This window comes from Lissotriton vulgaris, chromosome 2_1 (genome assembly GCF_964263255.1).
Source record: "Lissotriton vulgaris chromosome 2_1, aLisVul1.2, whole genome shotgun sequence".
In the NCBI taxonomy this organism is placed as follows: domain Eukaryota; kingdom Metazoa; phylum Chordata; class Amphibia; order Caudata; family Salamandridae; genus Lissotriton; species Lissotriton vulgaris.
In genome coordinates, this window is record NC_141687.1 from 1,550,580,802 (window position 1) to 1,550,606,067 (window position 25,266).

Consider the following 25,266-nt stretch of genomic DNA (forward strand, 5'->3'; position numbering starts at 1 on the left):
ATTCACATTGTTGGGAACTGGATATAGAGCTCAAGAATTAAGGATTTATTGGCAAGTGTAAATACTTAATTTTTAGGTTCTGTTGGGGGATTCATAATCCTATATTATTTGCTGCTTTTTTACAGTACTTCGACCATCTAAATGGAGTTGGGACTGAGGATTTGGCATATTATGGCGGATCAGTAGAAATTGCTGACTATTGCCCTTTTAGCCAAGAGTTTAGTTGGCATTTAAGTGGAGAATTTCAACGTAGCTCAGACTGTAGAATACCAGAGAATCAGCCAGGTGAGTTGGCTAGTTTTTTGTACTTTGACTTTTTTTATTCTGTTTTATTCTGTCACAATATATTAGTTTTTGAATAATCATACGTTTGCTTTCTTTTTTTGCAGTATACATAGTGAGTGTTCCCTAAAAAACATATTTTTATACATGTGTTACTTATGTTACATAATTCAAAATGTAAAACAGATTGTTTTAGAACTTTTCTGAATTTGAGAAATTGGATCTTGAGCATTAGGCACCATTTTAAATCTTTGCATTTTACAGATGAGCTCTTTGATATTCCTTTTACTTTTCAGCATTTACCTGGCAGCCATGTCTGACTCAGATTCTTCTTCTTGACCATTTTAATGTTTCTGCAGGTTACACCATGCATACCGGTGTAGCAATATTTCACCACAGAGATCTATGCCTGGATGTCCTTTCAAACTAAAGCAAACAACTAAAGTGTCTGTACCAGGAGCTTGTGTAGCATGGTCTTGGTATGTCTCCTACTGTGATGGGGGTGGGCGGGAACTCTAAAACATTGTGAGACTTTTGGTGAATAGACTGGCCCTGGACTAATTCAAGCCATGTTCTCCACCTACCTCCCTTCACGGACCCTCAGATCTAGCAATAAAAATCTGTTAGTGGTCCTAAAAACAAGGAGAGTACGTACGGGCGGGAGACGCTTCTCCCTTCAAGCGACCAACCTCTGGAACAACCTTCCTGACTCCATCAGGTTGGAATCCAACCACCAAAAATTCAGGAGGCTGGTAAAAACTCACCTGTTTGCCTAATCTATTGAATGAGTGAGCGAAAAGGCGCCGGGATGCCTTCGGGTAGCTGTGCGCGGTACAAGTCCGTAATTCATTCATTAATTCATTCATTCATAAGTACCAACAGGTGACAAATGTAAACTGTTCAGTTGTCATTGTCTGTTAATATAACGCATCTTTTGGTATTTCTTTAACACTGTCAAACAAGATTCACTGAGAAGATTTTATGAAAAACACTGTAAGAAATTAAGGGCTTTTTTAGTGGCGATGAGTGGAGACAAACCCGCTGACTTCCAGACCAGGCATTTTTCAGCTTGCTTACAACCTCAGAAGCAAGTGTCTAGTACACAAGCTCCAGTGTCGAACTTCGTAAAGGAGCTACGCTTGGCGTATCCGTGATATGCACACCTCTTCGGGCCAACACTTATGCGCAAGGAGCAAATGTAGTCTTTCCGACACTTGGCGTGTCGGTGAATAGCACACCTTTTTCAGGCCTGCATTTCTGCTCCAGCAGTGTCAGCAACAGTGCGCATCGGTGATGTACACAACTTGGCATTGTGTGTACTTTTGGGGTTAATTCAGATTGAAGCATTTCTACCACTTAATAGCTGATACGAACAGTGCATATAGTTAATTTGTTGTTTTTCATATTGTGTGCAGTTTTTGGTGACACGCACACTTTTTAATGACTTGATATTTAAACCTTTGCTACAGGAGTGTTTTTAACATGCAGATTGGTCTTATTTTTGCCGAATACAGTGTCTAGGAAGTAATCGTTCTAGCTGGTGGAGAGAGGACTAGCTATAAATTCTGCTGTAGGTAGGAGGCTTTGCGGTGTGAGTAGGGTGGTGGCAGCTCCCTATAACCTCTGCTGAGCGTGTGGCCCATAACTCAAGCTCTACTTTATTAGCTGCTCATTTTAGAAAAAAAAACGCTGATTTTCCGAAAATTTTAAAAATTGTATTTTCACTTGGATTAACCTTTTTTGTTGTGCAGGTACATTGCGGGGGTGCTTTGACTCACCCACTTTGCTCCTAGTGTCTTTTCTGGCCCCTTACATCGTGCAGGCTGTTTACAGTAGAGTGGAGGGCGGGCGGCCATCTTAGGGGTAGTCCTTCTCCCCAGCAGAACTGGTGGCAGCGTTCTAGCTGGTGGAGAGAGGACTAGCTATAAATTTAGCATGCCCCCGGCAGTGCGCAGCGGTCGCGCATGGCGGGCGCGCCTTAGGCGCGCTGAAGGTAAGCCAAAGTTTAGCCCGTCTGTGCCCGTCCGTGCCTCGGACGAGCCCAGGGCTAACCCTCCTATATGTCCCTCTGTCCCCCTCAGACGCCTGGGAGGCGCCATTAGAAATTCAAGAAATGCGCTTCTGAGGCTGAATTCCACCCCCTGTGATGCTCGATGCGGCTTAGCTGGGCCGGATTCTGAGGTGCAGAAGTGCACGAACTGCTGTTTCGCCCTGTGCTAACAGCCATTCGAGCAGATATCAGGCTTGGTCCCACTTTGGTTAGGGCTGGCCTGATTAACGCCAGATCCATGTCTAAACATACCGATGACATCTTTGATATTATGGGCGATGGCGAGCTGGAGCTCCTTTTTATCACGGAGACATGGCTTAATGGCTTGTGCGCCCCTAGTATTGAACTTGCTGTTCCTAGAGGTTTTAAAATTGTCAGGGTGGACCGCCCGACGGGCAGGGGAGGTGGCTTAGCCATTATTCACAGAGAGGGATGGAGCCTTTCCACTGAACAGGCTGGTGGTTTGGCGGACGGGGAGGTGCTCCACTTCTCCCTGGTGATTAATCCTCACTTTACCCTGGGGGGGTCTCTAGTCTATAGACCACCAGGATATGCTGGTCCCTTTATTGAGTCACTGGAGGAGTGTATAGTACCCAGAGTCTTGAGTTTTTCAAAGTACCTTTTACTGGGGGACCTTAACATCCACATGGAGGCCAATGATTCATCTATGGCCAGCCGCCTGGCAGAGATCTTGGAACTGGCCCAACTCAAACAATGGGTGGAAGGTCCGACTCATGTGGGGGGTCACTTACTCGACTGGGTTTGTTCCAACTTTCCCATTGTGGCACTTAGGTCGGATAGAGTGACGTGGTCCGACCACAAGTTGGTCAGTTTTGCCTGGCAGGTGGATGGACTCGATAGAGTGAGCACGGGTCCGGTCCTGGACCTCCCTCCAAAGATCAACATTGCCTCCTTTGAGCGAGCCTTAATTAAGTCCCGACCAATAATCAGCGGGGAGCTGGTAGAGGCGGTTAGTAGCTTTAATGGGTGGATGGAATGTGCGGTCAAAGAATCCACAAAGCCTAATGCCCCGTCCCGACCTCGCTGCATCCCTTCTCAGCCATAGTTTTCGCCCGATCTAAGGGATTTGAAACGTGGCTGCAAGAAATTAGAGCGGGCTTGGAGACGAGACTATCAGCCAGAGGCTAAAGCAATCCTGAGGACTGCCCAGAGTGAATATTATGCCGCCATCAGATTAGCTAAGGGTGGTTACTATGCTGGGAGGATTGCTAAAGCTAGTAACAATAGCCGTGAGATCTTTTCAATTGTTAAAAGCTTTTTATCCCCTGTGGCAGACTCACCATTGCTCCCCTCTTCTTCTCAATGGTGCGAGGAGGTATCTTGTTTTTTCAGTGAAAAAATTGAAAAAATTCAAAGGGATTTGCTTGCCGCCTTGCCCACAGGCAATATTCTGATGACTACTGTCTCTCAGACAGTCCACTGCCCCTCACAGCAGTTTCTGGATTTTTCAGTGGCAGAGGAGCCTGATGTCCAGGCTCTCCTTCAGTCCCTGAAATCGGGCTCACCTTCTGACCCTTGCCCTGCCCGGGTTCTCTCTGGAGTGGCGTCTACTGTATGTACTGAGGTCACCCACATTGTGAACCTTTCACTGTCTTCTGCCACGGTTCCGGGATGCTGGAAGCAAGCTATGCTGCTCCCTTTACTGAAGAAGTCAGGGCTTGAGGCTACGGTACCGGGAAATTATCGCCCTATATCTTTGCTACCTGCCCTGGCGAAGATCTGTGAGAAGGTGGCTTTTCGCCAACTGAACTGCTTTATCGAAAGATCCAATGCCCTGCACCCGGCGCAGTCAGGGTTCAGGGCGGCCTTTAGCACAGAGACAGCTTTGGTGGAGGTGACGGAGGCCATTCGAGAGTGCTTGGATGGTGGTGGCAGAGCGGTCCTGATTCTTCTGGACCTCTCTGCCGCGTTCGATACCGTCCCCCATAATCTCCTCCTTGTTAGACTGTCTGAGATTGGCATTGGCGGCAGGGTACTGGCTTGGTTGTCATCCTTCCTTTCTGATAGGACGCAGCAAGTATGGATGCCGCCGTTTGCCTCAAAGGCCAAACCACTCTGCACGGGGGTCCCTCAGGGCTCCACTTTGAGCCCGTTGATGTTTAACGCCTACATCACCCCTGTGATATACCTGGCCGAACAGCTTGGGGCTAAGGTCATCGGATACGCTGATGACACCCAGCTGCTCTTTACCTGGCCGGATGACCAGCTGGATACAACGGCTGTTCACCTCTGTCTTTCCTCTGTGTTTCATTGGCTGGCGATGGCCCAGCTTAAATGCAACGAGGATAAGTCAGAGGTCCTCTTCTATGGGTCCTTCCCCTCCAACTTTAAGAATGAGTTGTGGCCCCCGGATTTTCCTAGTCCCAAGGTGATGGGAGGCCCGGCTAAGAACCTCGGAATTTGGTTCGGAGAAGACCTCAGATTTGAGGACCATATCAAGAAGCTGTCAGGGACCTGTTTTGCTATGCTAAGGTTTTAAGAAAATTCTTCCCTCTGCTGCCCAGAGAAGCTAGGGAAACGGTTGCGTGTGCCCTCATCTTGTCCAGATTGGACTATGCTAATGCATTGTTTTGTGGTATCCCGGCGTATCTGGTCAAACGACTGCAGGTTGTCCAGAACGCCGCGGTCCGCCTTTTGTTTAGCATTCCGAAATGGCAGAGCGCTCGGTCACACATGCGCGCACTCCACTGGCTCCCTGTGGCTCAGAGAATTATGTTCAAATCTCTCGTGCTGTCATTTAGAGCTGTCCACGTGCTAGGCCCCGGCTACCTGAGGAAGCGCTTCTCTTTCTACACTCCTTCTCGCTGTCTCAGGTCAGCCTCGCTGGCCAAACTGACTCTTCCCCGCTATAAGCGGGCTAGACTGGGCGGCCAATCTATTTCTGTGGTAACTGCGAAGGCTTGGAATGCTCTCCCTCTTCATTTGCGTACCGCCCAGTTTCTATCCAAGTTTAAAAAGGATCTCAAGACCCATCTGTTTGTTTGTCAGGTCTAGGCTGTCCCTCTGTGTTATGTTTGGTCACCTCCGCAACGCGCCAGGATACTCCCCAGTAGCAGAGCACGCTACAAAACAACCTATAACATAACATAACATAATTTTCCCATCACCATTTTTACTTTTGTCCTGTTTCATGTGACATTGCTATGGAATGCTGTACTGGTGAATGCATGTGTTAGTGTTGCATGTTTCAATGTGCAATTTTTGTGTGCATTTTGTTCAACATAGTATGACTGTCACTATGGTAAAAACATTCAGAAATGCAGCAATCTGTGCTACCACCTCCCACTTTTCTCCCACTTCGGGTAACCCCCTACTCAAATGGGAAGCCTGGGTTTTGAAGCATATTTGGAGGCCATAGAAGAAGTGTTTATCAAAAAGAAAATGTTGGCTCTGTTGCGCCATTCTTTGGGAACCAAGGCAGAAAGGTTCTAAAGCACTTAACCGTAGCTGTGGTGATGGGTGAGTGGGATGATGTTGACTATTATGCTTCAGCTATCAAAATGTTGGATTCTCGGTTCAAGAAGAAGCGCGACATCATTACAGAAAGGCCCAAGTTTTAAAAGAGGAAGCAACTTCCGGGGCAAAGAGTGGAGAATTTCAGGAGTGACCTCAAGGTTTTGGCCACATTTGAGGATGAGAAGCTAAAAGATAAATTAGTGGAAAAAAAACGACAGCAAGAAAAAGTCTGGAGAAACCTTTGACGGCTGAGAACCTAACCTTGGGTAAAAGCATTACAAATAGCAAAAGATTCGACGCAACTGCAAGTTACATAGATGAGATGGCTTCAGAGACACATGTCCATGCTGTATTTTTGACAATGCTGTGAAGAAGGGAGAGAAGAAAACTACTCTAAACAAAAAAAAAACTTTTGGTGTCAATGGTGTGGTAGCAAATGCTTCCTTATGTCCAGCTGTTAAAAAGACCCTTGAAAAATGTAAGAAGGGACACTTTGCAAAGGGTATGCAAATCTAAGGCAACAACTGTTAAACCAAAATCCAAACATGTCCTTTCTGCTGAGTGTACATCAGAAGGCAGTCCGGAGTCTGATATTGAAGAGGGAAATGTAATGATGATCTCTTATTCAGCTGAAGTATAGGGACTTGAGCAAAACGAGATGCTAAAGTTAGATACCATGCTTGTCAAGAGACCATTCTGTTAGATTGTTGATGCCGGTATTTCGGTTTCCATGATGGCAGATTCTTGGTCATTTTTTACCTTCATTGGTCCGGAAGAGTGGCGCAAATTTTACAATATTATACTGAAGGAGTCACAAGTTAAACCCATCACATATGGGTGTAAGCCAGTGTAGGTTCTAGGAGAATTTGACAGTGTTTTGAGTTTTAAAGGTCATAGTACACCTGCAAAGGTCTACGTAGCAAAGGATGGATCTCGTTTAGTAGGGTTGTTAGAGTAAAGGAATTAAGGCATCATTCTAGACCAGAGCAGGTGTTGCTTAAGGGTGAGTGCAAATTGGTATAGGCGGTAGAGGTAGGGAGTTGAAAGGCATTCTTTCCTGAAGTTTTTAGCAAAAAGTTGGGTAGGATCAAGGGTTTTTTCTTACCGCATAATTTTGAAGGAGGTGTCCAGCCTATAGTTCATAAACCCAGACGAGTACCTTTTTCTATGAGGAAGGAATTGAATCTGGATCTGGAATCTTTGCCAACGAGGTATCATTGAGTCTATTGAGAGCACGGACAGGTTGTTTCCTGTGGTTTTGTTCAGGAAAGTAAATGGCACTCTCAGAATGTACACAATCTACTTGAACTCTGACTTTTGTACCGCACGTTGTTCTGCCAGCTTTCAGGATAAATAACCACCAAAAGCTTATTTTTGTTGGCCTATCACTCATTTCGTTCTGGAGCCCAAGAGTCATTTTCTTTGCAGACAAATACATGTTCTTATCGGGAATGCTCTGACGTGGGTCCTGTGCTCTCCGTGCCGCAGGATTCAAGCTATTCTGGCTGATGAGGGCTCAGAGCCCTAAACCGGTCCTTGGATGCTTTCTTCCAGTCCATTGAGGACCTGGCCTGGCAGTTCGGGCTGGACTGTTCCCATTAGACTCAGGGTCAAGACCGAATTACATATGTTTGGGTCCAAACTGGAATGGCATGGGGAGTAAAAAAACGATGGATTTAGGCCCAGATCTCTGTACTGGGGTGAATGCATGACATTGTTCTGCATTCTGTCCATCAATTGTTCTTTTTGCATTTGTCACCCGGAGTGTGATGGGTATATCCATATGTGGGACTCATGCTCTTTATGCCACTGGAGTCAAGCTATCCTGGCTGATTAGGGCTGAGAGCCTGAAACCGGTCCTAGGAGGCTTATTTCCAGTCCAGGTAGGACCTGGCCTGGCAGTTCGGGCTGGACTGTTCCCATAGGGCGTAGGGCCAAGACTGAATTGCATATGGCTGGGTCCAAACTGGAATGGCAAGGTGAGCAAAAAAACGATGTATTTAGCCCAGATCTCTGTACTGGGGTGAATGTATGGCATTGTTCTGCTTTCTGTCCATCATTTGTTCTTTTTGCACTTACCGGGAAAGAGACCAAATATCTCAGAGTCCTGGCACAAAGACTATGCCAACTGTTCTGTCGAACATGCACAGCCTCCTAAAGGATGATATGAGTTAGGATCACTTTCCACACCACATTTCAAGTGAATACTGCACATAAACATGAAAATTAAAGACAAATACTACTCACACCCTGCTCATGGTGCATGTCACAGCAGCCTCATGATGGCCTATCGGGAGTGGAGGAAATGGAGATGAAACAGCGGACGATTAGCCCTCTGCCCAGGACATAGGGAAAGCGGGGTGCCTGGATGTTCCTTGGTTCAAAGGAGCACAATAATCGGAGCAGCATTACTCTGTCCATGTTTTAACCGTTGGCTGTAGGCCCCAGATACTCTAGAACTCCAGGCCCTTGTAGGAAACATCTGGATTAACGTGAAACCCACAGGAGAGTGTATTAATAGGTTGCAGGCCCATGGCATCACTAAGTAAAGGCATTGTAGGTCCAGACTATTGTAAGTGTCCCCAAAATGGGAGGTGAAGAGTGAGGATATGGGCCTAGTTATGCCACTCAGCAAAATCAAGAGTGAAGGACTGGCTTTATTGATGGTATTCTGTCAGATTAGGAGCCACACAGCCCTCCTTGTGCATAGAACCTGAGCTTTTCGAGTCCATAAGGTTTATGTGCAGGCTTCAGACCCCATTGCCTAGGAGCACAGTGAAAACTGAAAGACAAGTGTTTGGTCTGCTACGACTGTGAAGTCGAGGACTAGTGGATGTGAGGGGAAATGTTTGCCTACTTTGTTGACCCCAGTGAGGGAAACGTAACAGTACAAAGAAGGCACTGTGACAGAGTAGCAGCAAGAGCCTAAACCACCCCGACCATATTAGAGTCTTCATTTTTACATGCAAGGGCTAAATGTTTAGAGCTGCAGTATGAGGAAGAGAACTGAGGTTTCAAGGCAGGATACATGGTTGATGGGTTGACAGTGGCAGACCCGAAGGACCCCTGGTCAAAGTGGGGGACGTTGAAATTTAAAGTTGCCCCCCTCTCCTCCCTATGATCTCCTCGCCTCTGTGTGTTTGAAGTTTGATCCCCAGAAAAGGTTAGGTCGATTTGAGACAGAGGTGCTGAAAAAGTATCATGGGTGGCAGTAGAAGTCTTAGGATTCCCCCAGTGGAAATTCATCATAATATCTTGGAGTCAATTTCTGTTTGGCAGTCCTGTGCAGGTCATTAACTCATGTGAAGTCACTTCCCAAACCTCCTCCCCGCCCCATCCATGGAGCATCGTCCCAACCCATTCTCTCTCCCTCTTTAGGTATCCCTCAATGTCCCCACTTCCTTAGTGACCCTCACCCACGTTTTCTTTTAAGTCCTTCCCTTTCCACGACTCTGTTGCACCCTTTCCTTCTAGTCTGGGTCACTCACAGTTATCAGCATGGCATAAATACACTCCTCCCATATTGCGGGATGAGGGGGCACTTGGGACTCAAGCCCCTCCAGTAAAAACTGAATAATTACAACAGTAGCGGCTGCTGCTTGATGGGTGGGTGTGCAGTGGTAGGGGGTCGAGGGATGAAAAAAGGACTTACCTGAAATGGCTGGCCGCCGCCTCCCCTTCGTCCTCTTTCTTCTTCATGTCTCCGGTCCCAGCAGGAAGCACTCTGGCACACTGGCTCCCCTCAGCCAATCACAATGCTACAATGCAGCATTGTGATTGGTCTGAGTGCCGACATGGAGCCTATGTATGTTCCTCATCAAGCTGTGTAATGCAGCCTGGCTGGGAACATGAAAAGTGTGCATGACTGTTGCCAAACAGTCATGCTCACTGTAAAGCCAGCGACCTTACCCGTCGGGAATGGTGGAGCCCAACCTCTACTGATCTGTCGTTTCCGGCTTCTCCACAGGATACCGAGTGGGTACACGGAAACGAAACTGCTAACGAGTTCAAAGACAACGGGCCCTTTAAGTGGGCGTCATCATACGAGGGTGAAGCCCCGACCCTCCGTGACGTCGCGGACTCTGGATTGGCTAAAGCAGGGGAAGTCCTGTACACCGGGTGTGAAGACACCGCGAGGAAGAAGGCGGGACCCGAAGAGACGGAGAAGCGGAGTGTGTCGGAAGACGGGACCCGAGGGACCGAAGCAGGAGCCTACGGAGGAGCTGGTGGAGAAGCTGTGCCACGAGGCGAGCCAGGAGGCCAACGTCCCTGCGGACCGCCGTGCCACACTCCCGAGGGAGGAGTGTGGCTGACACAGGTACGGCGGCGTTTGGCAGCTTGGATAGGAAAGCGTAACGCTAGCGTTTAGAGCGCAGCTGTGTGTTACTTTTTCCTCACTGCATCCGTCCCTCATACCTATCTCTCCTTCCCCTCACCCTACCCTTCTTTGCCGCTACCTCAACCCCTCTGCACTGAGCACTGTAGTTACCGTTAGTTACACCGGGTGTAAACCACGCACTCCCTGGGTCCCCCTGGTGCAATCCCAATAGAGGACTGTGACCTAACGGCTTTCCGCCCTGTTGGTCTTCTTTCTTACATGTGGAGAGACTCCTGACGCCCGAAGTAAGAACTCGACTTCCTGGGGAAATACCTATAGACGAGCGGCGCCACGGACTCCAGTACCTTCGCCCGGGAAAGACTAACTTTCAGGACACGAAAGACGTTGGTTAATAAGCCTATAAGATCAATCAAAATAAAACCTTCCTTAAATCCTACAGTTGGTGTCACGGTCGTCCCTTCACCCACGTCCACACTGGTGTCAGAAGTGGGATCTTCCCCTCCCCAAACGACCATGGCAATGGAGCAAGTGATCCAAACGCTTATTGATGGACAACAAAAATTGGAATGGGCAATAGGCCAACAGATTAATACAGCAGACGCTGACCGGGACTTGTTCAAAATGTCTATGACCCAACAGTTGGATGCCATCCAAAAAGTTGTACAGACTCCCCTCTCAACAACTGCAACGGATAGGAGACCATTAGGTCCACACCCATCGGGGTAGCCTTACAAAAATATGTCAATGGGGAAGATCCAGACGCGTTCCTGCTAAATTTTGAGCGTGCCGCCAGGGCATGTGGGTGGCCGGAAGAGAAATGGCCTTTCTTTTTGGCGCCCTTACTCTCGGGAGAAGCCCAAACTGCCTATCAGGTGGCGAATCATACAGGAACATCTTCATATGCCGACATAAAAGCGGTGATTTTGGATCACCTAGGAATGGATGCGGAGGCATACCGTCTTCGGTTTAGAAAAGAGAAAGGAATACCGGGTGAGAACCCAAAAACCATGTATCTGAGAGTAAAAATGGCGGCTGAGAAATGGCTCAGGCCAGATATCCGGAGTAAAGAAGAGGTCATGACCAGTATTATACTGGAACAGTTCATGGAAGTCTTACCATACGGAACACAGAGGTGGTTAAGACAACACCCTGGACTAACGGCAGCCCAAGCCATAGAAATGGCAGCCAACTATAACAGAGCAGCACCCCGGTCTTTTCCCTGGGACAATGAGAAAAATTCCAAGGTCATAACCTCGACGACCAAACCGGAGAAAAAGAAATCTGTACCAGAACCTGTTAAACCTCGGCAGTTCAAGCAAGAAGGTCCCCCGATGAAAGGTCCACAGTGCTTTGAATGCGGGGAATGGGGCCACATAGCCCGAATGTGCCCCCAACGAAGACCAGCAGAAGAACCCATGGAGGTCGGATATATCCCGAGGGCGGTCATGTACACCTCCGAAATGGGCCCATCCTTTTACGTAAGGGTACGAGTCAACCAGAAGTTAGTGAAAGCCTTGCTTGATTCGGGTTGTCGTCAATCAGTTATTCAGGAGCGACTTCTACACCCAGATCAGATAGGCCAGGAAGGGACTGTCCTTATTAGGTGCGTTCATGGTGATGTCAAACCCTACCCTATGGCAAGAATTACCCTACACCCTATAGGTAGAGATCCCTGTTCAGTAAAGGTGGGGGTAGTAAGGTCTTTACCCGAGGAGTTAATACTAGGAGTGGATAACCCAGACTTCCTATCTTTATTCAAAAGGGAGTTAAAAGATAACACCGCAGAAGCTTATCTGTCAGCAGACCCATGGGTGTTGGATAAAGGGTTTAAGTTCGCACAAGTCAATGATCCCTCTCTGTTGAACGCCTGGGAAGCAGCCCATATCTCCCAGTCCAATTCCTCCAAGAGCTACCCTAGATTCAGGATAGAAAATGTTCTTCTCTATAGGGAAAGCAAAGAGGGAGAGCCCACTCAACTGGTAGTACCCCAGGAGTTCAGGGACCAGATACTATTCTATGCTCATACCCACCTTACTGCTGGGCATAGCGGTAGCGAGAAAACAACACAGAATATTCTACGGCTCTTTTATTGGCCAGGAATATACAAAAAAGCCGACACATATTGCAAACAGTGTGAGGTTTGCCAAAAAAAGAATCTAACTCGTCCCCCAGCAGTACCTCTACAACCCATGCCCATCATAGGGAATCCCTGGGATAGGGTAGGAATGGACCTAATTGGTCCACTACCACGTACATCGCGTGGCCATACATATGCTCTTGTTGTGGTTGATTACAACACTAGGTTCCCAGAAGCCTTTGCACTCAGTGCCCCGACTACTAAGAACGTAGCGGACAAGTTGGTAGAACTATTTTCAAGAGTAGGGTTCCCTCGTGAAATTCTCACGGACCAGGGAACACCCTTTGTTTCCCGGATGATGAAAGAGGTGTGCAAAACACTTGACCTCCACCACATCCGAACGTCCGCCTATCATCCACAAACGGACGGCCTCGTGGAGAGGTACAATAGAACCCTAAAAACCACCTTGAAGAAACTACTCACTACCGAAAATAAGGATTGGGACAGAGTACTACCTCTAGCGTTGTACGTAATAAGAGCTCAAGTACAGAGTAGTTTGGGGTTTTCACCCTTTGAATTGCTCTATGGCCGCCAACCACGGTCTCTGTTAGAAATCACCAGGGAAGCCTGGGAAAAAGAAGGAGCCGCTGAACAGAGAAATCTGTTGGAATATACTCAGCAATTAAGATCTCGGTTAGGCAAATTGAGAGATTTGGCATATTCCAACTTAGAGAAAGCTCAAGCTGCTCAAAAGCAGTACTATGACAAAGGAAAGAAGTGGAGGACCTTAGAAAAAGGGGACTGGGCTCTGGTACTACTACCTTCCTCAACCCAAAAGTTTCGGAGTGAGTGGAAAGGTCCCTATAAAGTTGTGGACACGTATGGACGTACCACATACAGCTTACAAATGTCTCAGAACAGGAGACAAACTTTTCATATCAACCTCCTTAAGAAGTGGGTTGGACCATGCCCACGTCAGGCCAACCTAACCCTGCCAGAAGACAAGAGCGGGTCCACCCTGAATCAATTGCCAATAAATACGGAGTTGACTGAAGTAGAGAAAGAAGAGCTAAGGTCGACTCTCCTACCCTTCTCCCCTATTTTTTCAGACACCCCTGGGTGTACCCAAATGGCGGAGCATCAGATACGAACAAAAGAAGGTCAGATAGTAAAGCAGAGGCCTTATCGCATTCCAGCCGCAAAAAGGGCTGACGTAAGAAAAGAGGTACAGGACATGCTTCGTTTGGGGGTGATAAGACCTTCTAAGAGTAATTGGTCCTCGCCCATAGTAATGGTCCCTAAACCTGACGGGTCTACCCGCTTTTGCATGGACTTCAGGGCCCTGAATGCTGTGTCCTCTTTTGACGCATTTCCAATACCCCGTGTAGACTAACTAATAGAGAGGATAGGGGATGCCCGCTACATTACCACTCTTGATCTGACCAAGGGCTATTGGCAGGTGCCACTCAGGGAGGAAGATCGCCACAAAACAGCCTTTGCAACGGAAGATGGGCTATTTGAGTTTACTGTCTTACCATTTGGACTCCATGGAGCCCCCGCTACCTTTCAGCGGTTAATGAACAGGGTACTGGCAAAGCACACCTTGTACAGTTCGGTGTATCTGGATGATATTGTCATCTTTAGTTCATCGTGGAAAGAACATCTGGTACATGTATCCAATATATTAACCGCACTACAGGCAGCCGGACTCCATGTGAATGCAAAAAAATCAAGGGCGGCATTCCCAAAGGTGAAATACCTGGGGTTCATGTTAGGAGAGGGAGTCATAGCACCTCAGGAGGAAAAGATCAAGGCTATAACTAGTACTCCTTTCCCAACCACAAAAAAAGAGTTACGAGCATTCCTTGGTCTTATAGGGTACTATAGAAGATTTATCAAGAACTTTGCAGACCTTTCTAGTCCCCTAACGAACCTTTTGCAGAAACACGTCAAAAACGTTCTGCCGAACCCTCCATCGGACGGTGCCATCAAAGCGTTCCAGTCCCTGAAAACTGCCCTTACCACTAGTCCGGTTCTCATCCCACCTAACTTCGAGAAACCCTTTTCACTGGCCACTGATGCCTCTGACACCGGCATAGGAGCGGTGCTATCACAGGAAGGGGATGACGGTGTCGAACATCCCGTGCTCTATGTCAGCAGAAAGCTCCAGTCAAGGGAACAGAAGTACCCCACGGTGGAAAAGGAGTGCCTCGCCATCAGATGGGCCATTGACAAACTGAGGTATTACCTAGAGGGTAAATCTTTCATCTTATACTCCGACCACGCTCCCCTCCAGTGGATGCAACGAAACATGTCCCAGAACGCTAGGATACTCTGCTGGTTTCTCTTCCTGCAACCGTTTGCCTTCACGGTTGTGCATCGGAAGGGGGTTGACAATGGGAACGCTGATTTTCTCTCCAGAATGCCCATTCTCCCCGATCGGGAGAATCCAGGGGGGGAGGAATGTAAAGCCAGCGACCTTACCCGTCGGGAATGGTGGAGCCCAACCTCTACTGATCTGTCGTTTCCGGCTTCTCCACAGGATACCGAGTGGGTACACGGAAACGAAACTGCTAACGAGTTCAAAGACAACGGGCCCTTTAAGTGGGCGTCATCATACGAGGGTGAAGCCCCGACCCTCCGTGACGTCGCGGACTCTGGATTGGCTAAAGCAGGGGAAGTCCTGTACACCGGGTGTGAAGACACCGCGAGGAAGAAGGCGGGACCCGAAGAGACGGAGAAGCGGAGTGTGTCGGAAGACGGGACCCGAGGGACCGAAGCAGGAGCCTACGGAGGAGCTGGTGGAGAAGCTGTGCCACGAGGCGAGCCAGGAGGCCAACGTCCCTGCGGACCGCCGTGCCACACTCCCGAGGGAGGAGTGTGGCTGACACAGGTACGGCGGCGTTTGGCAGCTTGGATAGGAAAGCGTAACGCTAGCGTTTAGAGCGCAGCTGTGTGTTACTTTTTCCTCACTGCATCCGTCCCTCATACCTATCTCTCCTTCCCCTCACCCTACCCTTCTTTGCCGCTACCTCAACCCCTCTGCACTGAGCACTGTAGTTACCGTTAGTTACACCGGGTGTAAACCACGCACTCCCTGGGTCCCCCTGGTGCAATCCCAATAGAGGACTGTGACCTAACGGCTTTCCGCCCTGTTGGTCTTCTTTCTTACATGTGGAGAGACTCCTGACGCCCGAAGTAAGAACTCGACTTCCTGGGGAAATACCTATAGACGAGCGGCGCCACGGACTCCAGTACCTTCGCCCGGGAAAGACTAACTTTCAGGACACGAAAGACGTTGGTTAATAAGCCTATAAGATCAATCAAAATAAAACCTTCCTTAAATCCTACAGTTGGTGTAACGGTCGTCCCTTCACCCACGTCCACACTCACTTAGGGAGTGCAAACCACTCTTCCCCTGCTCTGCCAACCCGCCCGCCACTGACTACAATAGGAAAAATAAAATGGTTATTATCATTTAATTTTTCCTTTTCAGCAGCGGGGCAACGCTACTCACCTTAGCGAAAGAGCCACCACTGAGTTACAATGTGTGAACTGTACTGGACGAACTGAGAAAGCAGCCTGTTATTTCCTGCATTTGAGGTACATTTGAAAAGATATGGGGCGCTACGATTTTTCTTATTAGAACAATGTGCCGTTTTTTTGCCCTCGGATTTGTAAAAATGCTCATCTCAATATTTTTATGTGCTGAGGAAGGTACTTTGATATGCTAGAGCGACCCTTGTCTACTGTATTTTGTACAAATGCCAATAAAGATAAAGTTTAAAAAAAACTTTGTGGACACTCTTATGGAATAAAATTGTTGCTTGCAAGTTTTAAGTTCTCTTTCCATGTCATACTTTTATTAACCCTGAGCGTAGTTCGCGTAGTAGAGCTACGCGTAGCTACGCCAAGTGCACTGTGCAAAATGCTGTTCGCACTTATTGCACAGTGCCGGATGCTTATCTGCACTGTGCAATCAGTGTAAACCGCATCTTGCACATTGCAAGCGGTCATTTTTTGCAGCTCAAGTAGATTTCTACTCGAGAAGCAGCTTTCTCAACACGGACTGGTAGTTCGTGAGCGGTCGGGAGCATACGCCACCACTCGCAGTGAGAAACCTGACCTCCCCGCGTTGAGAATCTCCCCAGGAGGTTCTTTTTCACGCTCGCGATCAGCAACTTGATGTTGCTGATCGCGAACGAGAAAAAAGTCTCGCCGGGATGTCATTTTTCTGGCTCGCTGTCGCCAACTTGACGTTGAGGACCGCGAGCAAGCAAAAAAATACTGCTACGCTGCACATGTTTGCACTGTGCTACATGCCATTCGCGTAGCGTAGTGCGAAGTAGCACAAACTACGCGAGCGTAGCGTAGTACTTCCCCCAGGGTTAACTTTTTAGCAGTGGAGCAACTGTTACATCTACATCAAGCTGCATAAAGGAAGAACAAATGCTCCAAATTTTCTTCCTATTATTTTTCCTCAGTGTTAAGAATGGATCTTTTTTGTAAGACAATAAAAAAAACGTATTAAATGACATGGAATGCACAGACGTGCACACAAGTAGGTAAGGTTCGCTTAATTTGAAGTCCCTCAACTGGAAGGCTGGTAGAGGGGGTCGGCTCTTTTCCCTCAATTTTCTCCCCTCCTTGTTTCATAATAGTGTTCTGTGAAACGGGTAAGTAAAAAGGAAGTAGACAAATGTGGAAGAATCATTGGGTGCTGGAAAGCACTCAGAGTTTTTAATAACTACATCCTGTTGTCATATTACCACCTATACTTGTGTTTGTAGTTGCTACCTCACGACCTAGTTAGGACATAGTTCTGACAACATTTCAGTGATGTGTGCCTAAGATAATATTCGTGGTCTTAATCAATCAATCAATCATAAACATTTATAGAGCGCTCTACTTACCCAGAGGGTCTCAAGGCGCTAGGGGGGGGGGGTCGGGGGGGGGGGGGGGGTGCTGCTACTGCTTGAACAGCCAGGTCTTGAGCTTCTTCCTGAAGGCGAGGTGGTCTTGGGTCAGGCGCTGGTCGGTCGGGAGGGAGTTACAGGTCTTTGCGGCCAGGTAGGAGAAGGACCTTCCTCCTGTCGTCGCTCTTCGTATGCGGGGGACGGCGGCGAGGGCGTGACTGGCTGATCGGAGGTGACGTTTGGGAGCGTAGAAGTTGATGCGGTTGTTGAGGTAGCTCGGGCCTTGATCGTGCAGGGCTTTGTGTGCGTGGGTGAGGAGACGGAAGGTGATTCTCTTGTTGACCGGGAGCCAGTGCAGGTCTCTCAGGTGTCCGGAGATGTGGCTGTGTCGTGGGACGTCGAGGATGAGTCTGGCTGAGGCGTTCTGGATCCGTTGGAGTCTCTTCTGGAGCTTGGTGGTGTTTCCGGCGTAGAGGGCGTTGCCGTAGTCCAGTCGGCTGGTGACGAGGGCCTGGGTGACCGTCTTCCTGGTCTCGGTGGGGATCCACTGGAAGATCTTACGTAGCATGCGCAGGATGTTGAAGCATGACGAGGAGACGGCGTTGACTTGTTTGGTCATGGAGAGGGAGGAGTCCAGGATGAAGCCCAGGTTGCGTGCGTGTTCTGTCGGTTTGGGTGCAGTGCCCAGGGCGGGGGGCCACCAGGAGTCGTCCCAGGCGGAGGGCGAGGTTCCCAGGATGAGGACTTCCGTCTTGTCCGAGTTCAGCTTCAGGCGGCTGGTCGACATCCACTCGGCTACCTCTTTCATCCCTTCGTGAAGGTTGGCTCTGGCGGCGGCGGGGTCGTTGGTCAGGGAGAGGATCAGCTGGGTGTCGTCGGCGTAGGAGATGATGTTCAGGTTGTGTTGGCGTGCGATGGCCGCGAGGGGGCTCATGTAGACGTTGAAGAGGGTTGGGCTCAGCGAGGATCCTTGGGGTACGCCGCAGATGACTTCGGTGGCCTCTGACTTGTACGGTGGTAGGCGGACTCTCTGTGTCCTTCCGTCGAGGAAGGAGATGATCCATTCCAGTGCCTTCTCCTGGATTCCGACGATGTTGAGGCGCTGCGCTAGGGTGCGGTGGCATACGGTGTCGAAGGCCGCGGAGAGGTCTAGGAGGATGAGGGCCGCTGTTTCTCCGTTGTCCATCAGGGCTCGAATGTCATCGGTGGCAGCGATGAGGGCGGTCTCGGTTCTGTGGTTGGCCCGGAAGCCAGACTGTGAGGGGTCGAGGGATCCATTTGTCTCGAGGAAGGCGGCTAGCTGCTTGTTGACGGTCTTCTCGATGACTTTGGCCGGAAACGGGAGCAGCGAGATGGGGCGGTAGTTCTTGAGTTCGGTGGGGTCCGCTGTTGGTTTCTTGAGTAGAGCGCTGAGTTCGGCGTGCTTCCAGCTCTCAGGGAAGGTGGCGGTGGTGAAGGAGGTGTTGATGATGTTCCGCAGGTTGGGTGCGATGACAGCGTCGGCCTTGTTGAAGATGTGGTGTCGGTCGGAGATCCGGAGTGGATGGAGTTCATCATGCGGACGGTGTCTTCGGTGCTGATCGGGGTCCAGGCGCGGAGGGTGGTGGTGGGGGGCGTTGGTTCGGTCGTGACGGTCGTGGCGTTCGTCGGTTGGGTGCTGAAGCTGTTGTGTATGTCCGCGATCTTGTTGTGGAAGTAGGAGGCGAGGGAGTTGCAGAGTTCTTGCGATGGGGTGATGTCGTTGTTTCCGGCGTTGGGGTTGGAGAGCTCTTTCACGATGTTGAAGAGTTCCTTGCTGTTGTGTGCGTTGTTGTCCAGCCGGTCTTTGAATGCAGTTTTCTTGGTGGCGCGGATCAGTTGGTGGTGTTTCCGGGTGGCGAGCTTGAGGGTGGTCATGTTGTCTGGTGTTGGCTCCCTTCTCCAGGCTTTCTCGAGGGCTCGGCAGTTCTTCTTAGAGCTCTTGAGTTCGTCGGTGAACCATGGGGCCTTCTTGCTGCCGGGTCTGCTGGGCGGGGTCCTCAGTGGGGCGAGTTCGTCCGTGCAGTTGCTGATCCACTTCGTGAGGTTGTCGGCGGCCTTGCTGGGGTTCGCTGAGCTGGCGGGAGGGTGCTGGCTCATGGAAGCGGCGAGCTGGTCGGCTGTGATCTTGTTCCAGCTTCTACGGGCAACCTGTTGCTGGTGGTGGTGGATCGTCGTTCTTTTGAAGGTGAAGTGTACGCAGCTGTGGTCCGTTCAGTGGAGTCCGGTGGCGTGGGTGAAGGCGATGTCTTTGCTGGATGAGAAGACGGCGTCGAGTGTGTGTCCGGCGAGGTGGGTGGGGGTGGACACCATCTGCTTGAGTCCGAGGTTGGCGAGGTTGTCGAGCAGGGTGGAGGTGTTGCGGTCGTTGTTGTTCTCCAGGTGGAAGTTGAGGTCCCCAAGGAGGATCTAGTCAGCGGAGCGGAGGGCATGCGGGCTGACGAAGTCGGCGATGTCCTAGCTGAATTGGGTGCGTGGCCCCGGGGGTCGGTATATCAGGGTGCCTCTGAGGGTGGTCTTCGGGTCGGTGTGGATCTGGAAGTGTAGGTGTTCGGCGGTGGTCAGGATGTCGTCGGTGCTGGTCGTGATGCGGATGGTGTCCCTGTGGATGATGGCGATGCCTCCTCCCATCTGGTTGGCGGTGCGGTCCCTCCGGGTGATCTTGTAGCCCTCTGGGATAGCGATGGCGATGTCGGGCGCTGAAGAGGCGTTCATCCAGGTCTCCGTGAGGAAGGCAACGTCAGGAGCTGTGGTGTCGATGAGGTTCCAGAGTTGAACGGCGTGTCTGTGGACGGAGCGGGTGTCTCCTGTTTTAGTTTATCACATAATGGTATGTGGATGGGTTTGATAAAATTGCAAGCCATGCTTGACTGGCCTACAACAACTTCTGCTGGGAAAATACTAGTTCTCATTGGATTAGTTCACTTTTATCGAAGTTTTTGGGGGGATTTTTACAATGTGATTATGCCAGTCACTATTTTGTGGAAGAATGGAATCCCGTTTCTTGAGCAAAGCAGGCATTCTAGAACTGAATACCGCTCCTAACTTGCATCAACTAAACACAGAATATGTATTTCTCGTAGCCGGATGGAAGTAGTAGGAACCTAACCATCTGCATTTTTTGTGTGAACTGACAGTGATGGAAGTAATTACATACTAGTAGATCAAGAATTTTTTTTATCTTAAAGCAGTGTTTACCGAATGACATATTATTTAATTGATACACAGCATACACATATATTTATAGTTTCTAACATCTTCAGAGTGCTTACTTCCAGACAACTGAGGTGACCAATTGTATTGTTTGATTTAGATTTCATAATCACCTACTGCTGGCATCAACAAAAACAAGGTGGATGTCATTTTCCATATCCTGGATGACTTGAACAGAGCACCTTCTGGTGATAGCATCCTCTCACTTAAAGTTTATCGATCATATTGATACACTGGAATTTGAGCTGTATGTGGTACAGCTGATCTTGCACCAGAAACTCAAATCACTAAAACAGAACACAGTTAAATGGAAAAGAGTTCATATTCAGGTTTTCCAGGAGACACAAATCGCAAAGAGACTGTCCTAATTTGATGTCACGATTTGAAAGGTGGTTGAGACATTGGCTTTACATCATTGAATGTTGTTTGTGTGTCAGCAATGTCTACTGCAGGTACAAGCTCTCCTAAGAATGCGAATAAAGGTTAACATCAAGCTCAAGTGCTCTTGGAGCCATATCCCATCCCTTCACAGCTGTTGTACTCCGTGTGATTAGACTTATATCATTAGAAGAGAAAGATAGGTGGTGGGCGTATGCTGGATGGAGAAGATGACTGATGCTGTGGAGGCGAGATCGCTTGATCTTAACCCTGTCCACATCCACATCAGCACTGCCTTCTGGGGCCAAAGGATGATGGTCTTATATAAGGGAGTCAGCCAGGTGAGTATGGTCAAATGGTGTCCTCTGCTTTAGTAAGTTTTACACAAAAAGTAGAATTGCTTTAAAAGGCATTGCTTTGACGATCTACGTGAGATCCCTAGCCACATAATGGAGATGTCAGTGGCCCAAGGACATCAACCTATGATATTGTGTTGTTAATTAAATCAGTTTAGCCCAGTTTGCTGCCAGAAAAGCATTCTGTGAAGCGCAAGCCTTGACCTTCACCCCTTGCTATTCTTCTCTCTCCTCCCTAGAGTCCGCTGCTTCCCATTCTCCTCACTGCAATAAGTAGCAGTCTGAGGCTGACATTTCGTGTGTTGCTCAGAATGCTTTTGGAACGATTCAACACGGGAAGGTCACAGTTCACAGAACCCATTTCCTCTTGAATGAACATCCTGCTTCATACCCACTTACTCGGGATGTATTACTTGGCTACTTTAAACACAAAGTGATGACTCTTCACTTGCTGTGGCCCAGCCTCCAAAGCTAAGCTGTGCCTGAGCAGCTGCCTCTGCCAGCTTCCACTAGATCCTGGTCCCAGGTAAGTGCAGCCAGGATTAGTGAGAAGAGGCAACAGAAATGCAGGTGTGAGCGATTGCCCAGTTTCTCTTCCTTCATATCCTTGTCCAGTAGTCTGCTCTAAAGTCTCCAGTTCACTAAAGTTTGTGAGCACCTATGTGCCTACTTAAGTGTATTTGGGTGTGTAAATAGGTATTTGTGAGTTCTAAATTTCATATTCTGGTTCATAGACTCTAAATAATTAGAATTTTAAGATGATAAATTACCCTTCAACTGCTGAAAATGTAGAAGTGTGATAGATTCTCTACTGTTGTACTTTTAGGGGTGGTGGCGGGTAAAGAGACTGGGTGTCAAAGGGGCAAAATGCAACAAACACCTATTGATACAGTGGGGGCTCCTCCGCTAAGGCGGAGGAGGTGCATCGGCCCACTGGTATTTGAGCAGCGCAAAAAAAGAAAAAGAAAATCATAATAAGAAGACGTTATTATCATTTTCTTTTTCTGTGCAGGACGTGAGCCAAGTCGGGTGGGGCAGGGCTGAGCATAGTGATGAGTGGGTTGCACTCCCTAAGTGCGCATGAATGTTTGGCCGACCAAACATTCATGCAGACTTACAATGTTCTCCACCTGGCTGTGTTGCACCGCTCGATGGAGAACATGCCGAAGGCTCCCAGGTACAGCCTGAGCAGCCAAACCGGCCACTCAGACCAATCGCAATGCTGCTCTTGCAGCGTCGGGATTGGCTGGGAGAGTCTGGTGGCGGTGCTGCCAGTGCAGATGGAGGAGAGGCGTGCTGCGGTGGCGAGGGGAAGGTAAGTTTACTTGTTTCTTTTTATTCATTTCCCTCACCCCCGTTCTGAGGCACCCGCTACTGCCTAGATGTATAAGTTTGAGGGCATTCAGAAATATTCTAGATGGAGATCCAGGAAAGACTTGTAAAATGAGTCCCCATTGGGGTTCGAGGGTAACCTTTTTTTTTTTTTTCTTTCTTTAAAAAATTGGAACAGGACACCACAACATTTCAAGGTTGCATAGTAATGTTTTGCCACAGTGAGAAATTATTCAAAAGAAAAAAAGCGTGCTCTTTTCCACATTGCTAGTAAGCATTCCTCTTTAAGTGTAGGCGAGGAGGAGTATTCCTAATGTCCTGGATTTCCAGTACTCTTGGATTTGGATCAGTCTTATAAAAATGGTGCTGTCCCGAGGATGTTTAGAGGAGGGTTGTCACAGAGGGTTGCACGATTCTGATGCTGCTACTGCTGTGCGACTTGTGTGGGTTGCAGAGCTAGGAACATTGTTGGGTGTGCATTGACCCTCTCTTCTAGGGTGTAAACTTGATTGCGGCAGTGGCCTCTACCACAGATCATTTTTATCAACTATGAAAAGAATGCAACAAATTCAAAACACACTTGTACAGCATATGTTTGTGCAAGTAAACGTGTAAGAGCCTTGATATAATTTGATTATATGTATACATTTAGATATGCACAGTTTCTTTGTACAAATATGTATACTACATATGGTTAACAAATATATAGATATTCTTATAGGTCTCCCTAACAAACATAGATATTACTTATGGTTAAAATATATCTATTATTACACGTGGCACATGTATATAAGTCACCGTTACATATATACCTTATTTCATTAAATGTTAATGGATCTGTTTTATTTATTTTATCTATCACAGTGTGTAAATATGATCATTAGGATTGTATCTATAGGTGCTTCACTATTGAAATATTGGAGAGAAAAAATATATATAATAAAACAAATACATAGAAAAATTATTAAGAGTACATAAATACATCAGATTTATGTACAGCAATTCCTGAAAGTATGAGTTTCTGAGTATTTTTCCGTACATGTACATATGGGACTTTATCCTCTTCGTTTGCAGGCAATCCCATGCCCCCCCCCCCCCCCCCCTCCCTGTGCCATGCCTTTTTTTGGCTAGTGGGGTAGTTTGCGCTTGGGCCCCCAAAACTTTTTGTCCACAAAAGGTATCCACTCCAAATTTGCATCCTTTTTTCCAATATCCTAAGGATTGTACAGGTACCTAGGGTTTGTGATTCCCACAGAGTAGAGCGAGGTATTAGCCAAGGTACAGATACATTTTGTTTTTTCGGGGAAAAATAAGGGAAAAAAGTGCTGCTGAATAAAGCGTCTGTTTTTTTCCCCTGCAAATGGTATCAGCAAACGGTTTATGGTGCTAAAATCACCATCTTCCCAGCTTTCAGAAACAGGCAGACTTTTGTCAGAAAACCAAAATGTTCTACACAGTTTTGGCATTTTACTGGTAGGTAGCCTATTTTTTGTGCTTTTAACCTCCTTGGTTAGTGGTAGATATGGGTGTGAAACTAATAATGAGTCTCGGAAGGCTATAACATTTCTGAAAAGTAGGCAATATTATGAATTCAGAAAGGGGTCATTTGTGGAGATCCTTTAAGGTTTACCTATAGAAAGTATCAGTTGGAAAAAAAGAATATTGAAATTGAGTTGAAAAAAACACCCATTTGTGCCTACATTTTTACCTGTAACTTCTGCCATTGATGCTAGTAGTTTGAAAGCAATAAACCATTACGTCCACAGGACCCTTCTGATTGCGGGGATATGTAGAACTTGTAGGTTCACCAAAACCCAAGGTACCCAGAGCCAATAACTTAGTTGCACCTTGCAATGGTTTTTCATTGTGTACCGGGTATACAGCATAACATTTGGTAAAATACAAAGAGTGAAAAATGGGTATCAAGGAAACCTATGTATTTCTAAAATGGGAACAAGATATGGAGTTTAGAAGCAGTGGTTATTTGTGCATTTCTGAATTTGTGGGTAACCAGATTAACATGTGAATTAGAGGGTGTTTTTCAAAATGACTTCTTTTTTACACACTGTCTTACATTTGGAAGGCAGAAATGCAAAGAAAGATAAATGGTAATATCACTTGTGCTACTATACTGTGTTCCGCTAAGTCTCCTGATAAAAATGATTCCTTGTGTGAGTAGGCCTAGTGCCTGCGACTGAAAACGCAACATGGACACATCACTTGTTTCCATTGAGAACTGACCCATTTTTTCAGTTTGCTTTACTGTGGATTTTGGGCCCTATCTCAGATGGCACCTAGAGAAACCAAGCAACCCTGTACATTTTTTAAAAATAGACACCAAAGAAAATTCTGGATGGTTGACTTATGTGGCTCTCACCAGGTTCGGTTACCAAGAATCCCTTGCAAATCTCAAACTTTGTCCTAAAATTACATTTTCCTCACATTTCTGTGATGGAAGAGTCTGAAATTTGCATGGAGCCACAAACTTCCACCCACCCAGCATTCCTCCAATTCTCCCGATAAACATGGTACCTCACTTGTGTGGGTAGGCCTAGTGCCCGCGACAGGAATTGGGCCAAAACGCAACATGGCCACATCACATTTTTAGTGAAAACTGATCAATTTTTGCAATGTGCCTAGGTGTGTATTTTGGGCCCTAGCTCAGCCGGCTCCTAGGGAAACCTGTACATTCCTGAAAACTAGACACCCATGGGAATCCAGGATGGGGTGACTTGTGTGACCCTCACCAGGTTCTGTTACCAAGAATCCTCTGCATACCTCAAACTTTGTCAAAATAAAAACTACATTTTCCTTATATTTCTGTGATT

The 25,266-nt window shown here is 47.8% G+C and overlaps 1 protein-coding gene across 1 annotated transcript in view; it reads left to right on the forward strand.

Annotated features, from left to right (window-relative positions):
- LMLN (leishmanolysin like peptidase) overlaps nucleotides 1–25,266 on the forward strand; it is a 427,804-nt gene that overhangs the window by 354,642 nt on the left and 47,896 nt on the right. Inside the window, exon 14 of the mRNA XM_086957429.1 lies at nucleotides 126–285. Coding sequence (XP_086813555.1) covers nucleotides 126–285 — 160 coding nt within the window. The remainder of the gene's footprint in view (nucleotides 1–125; nucleotides 286–25,266) is intronic.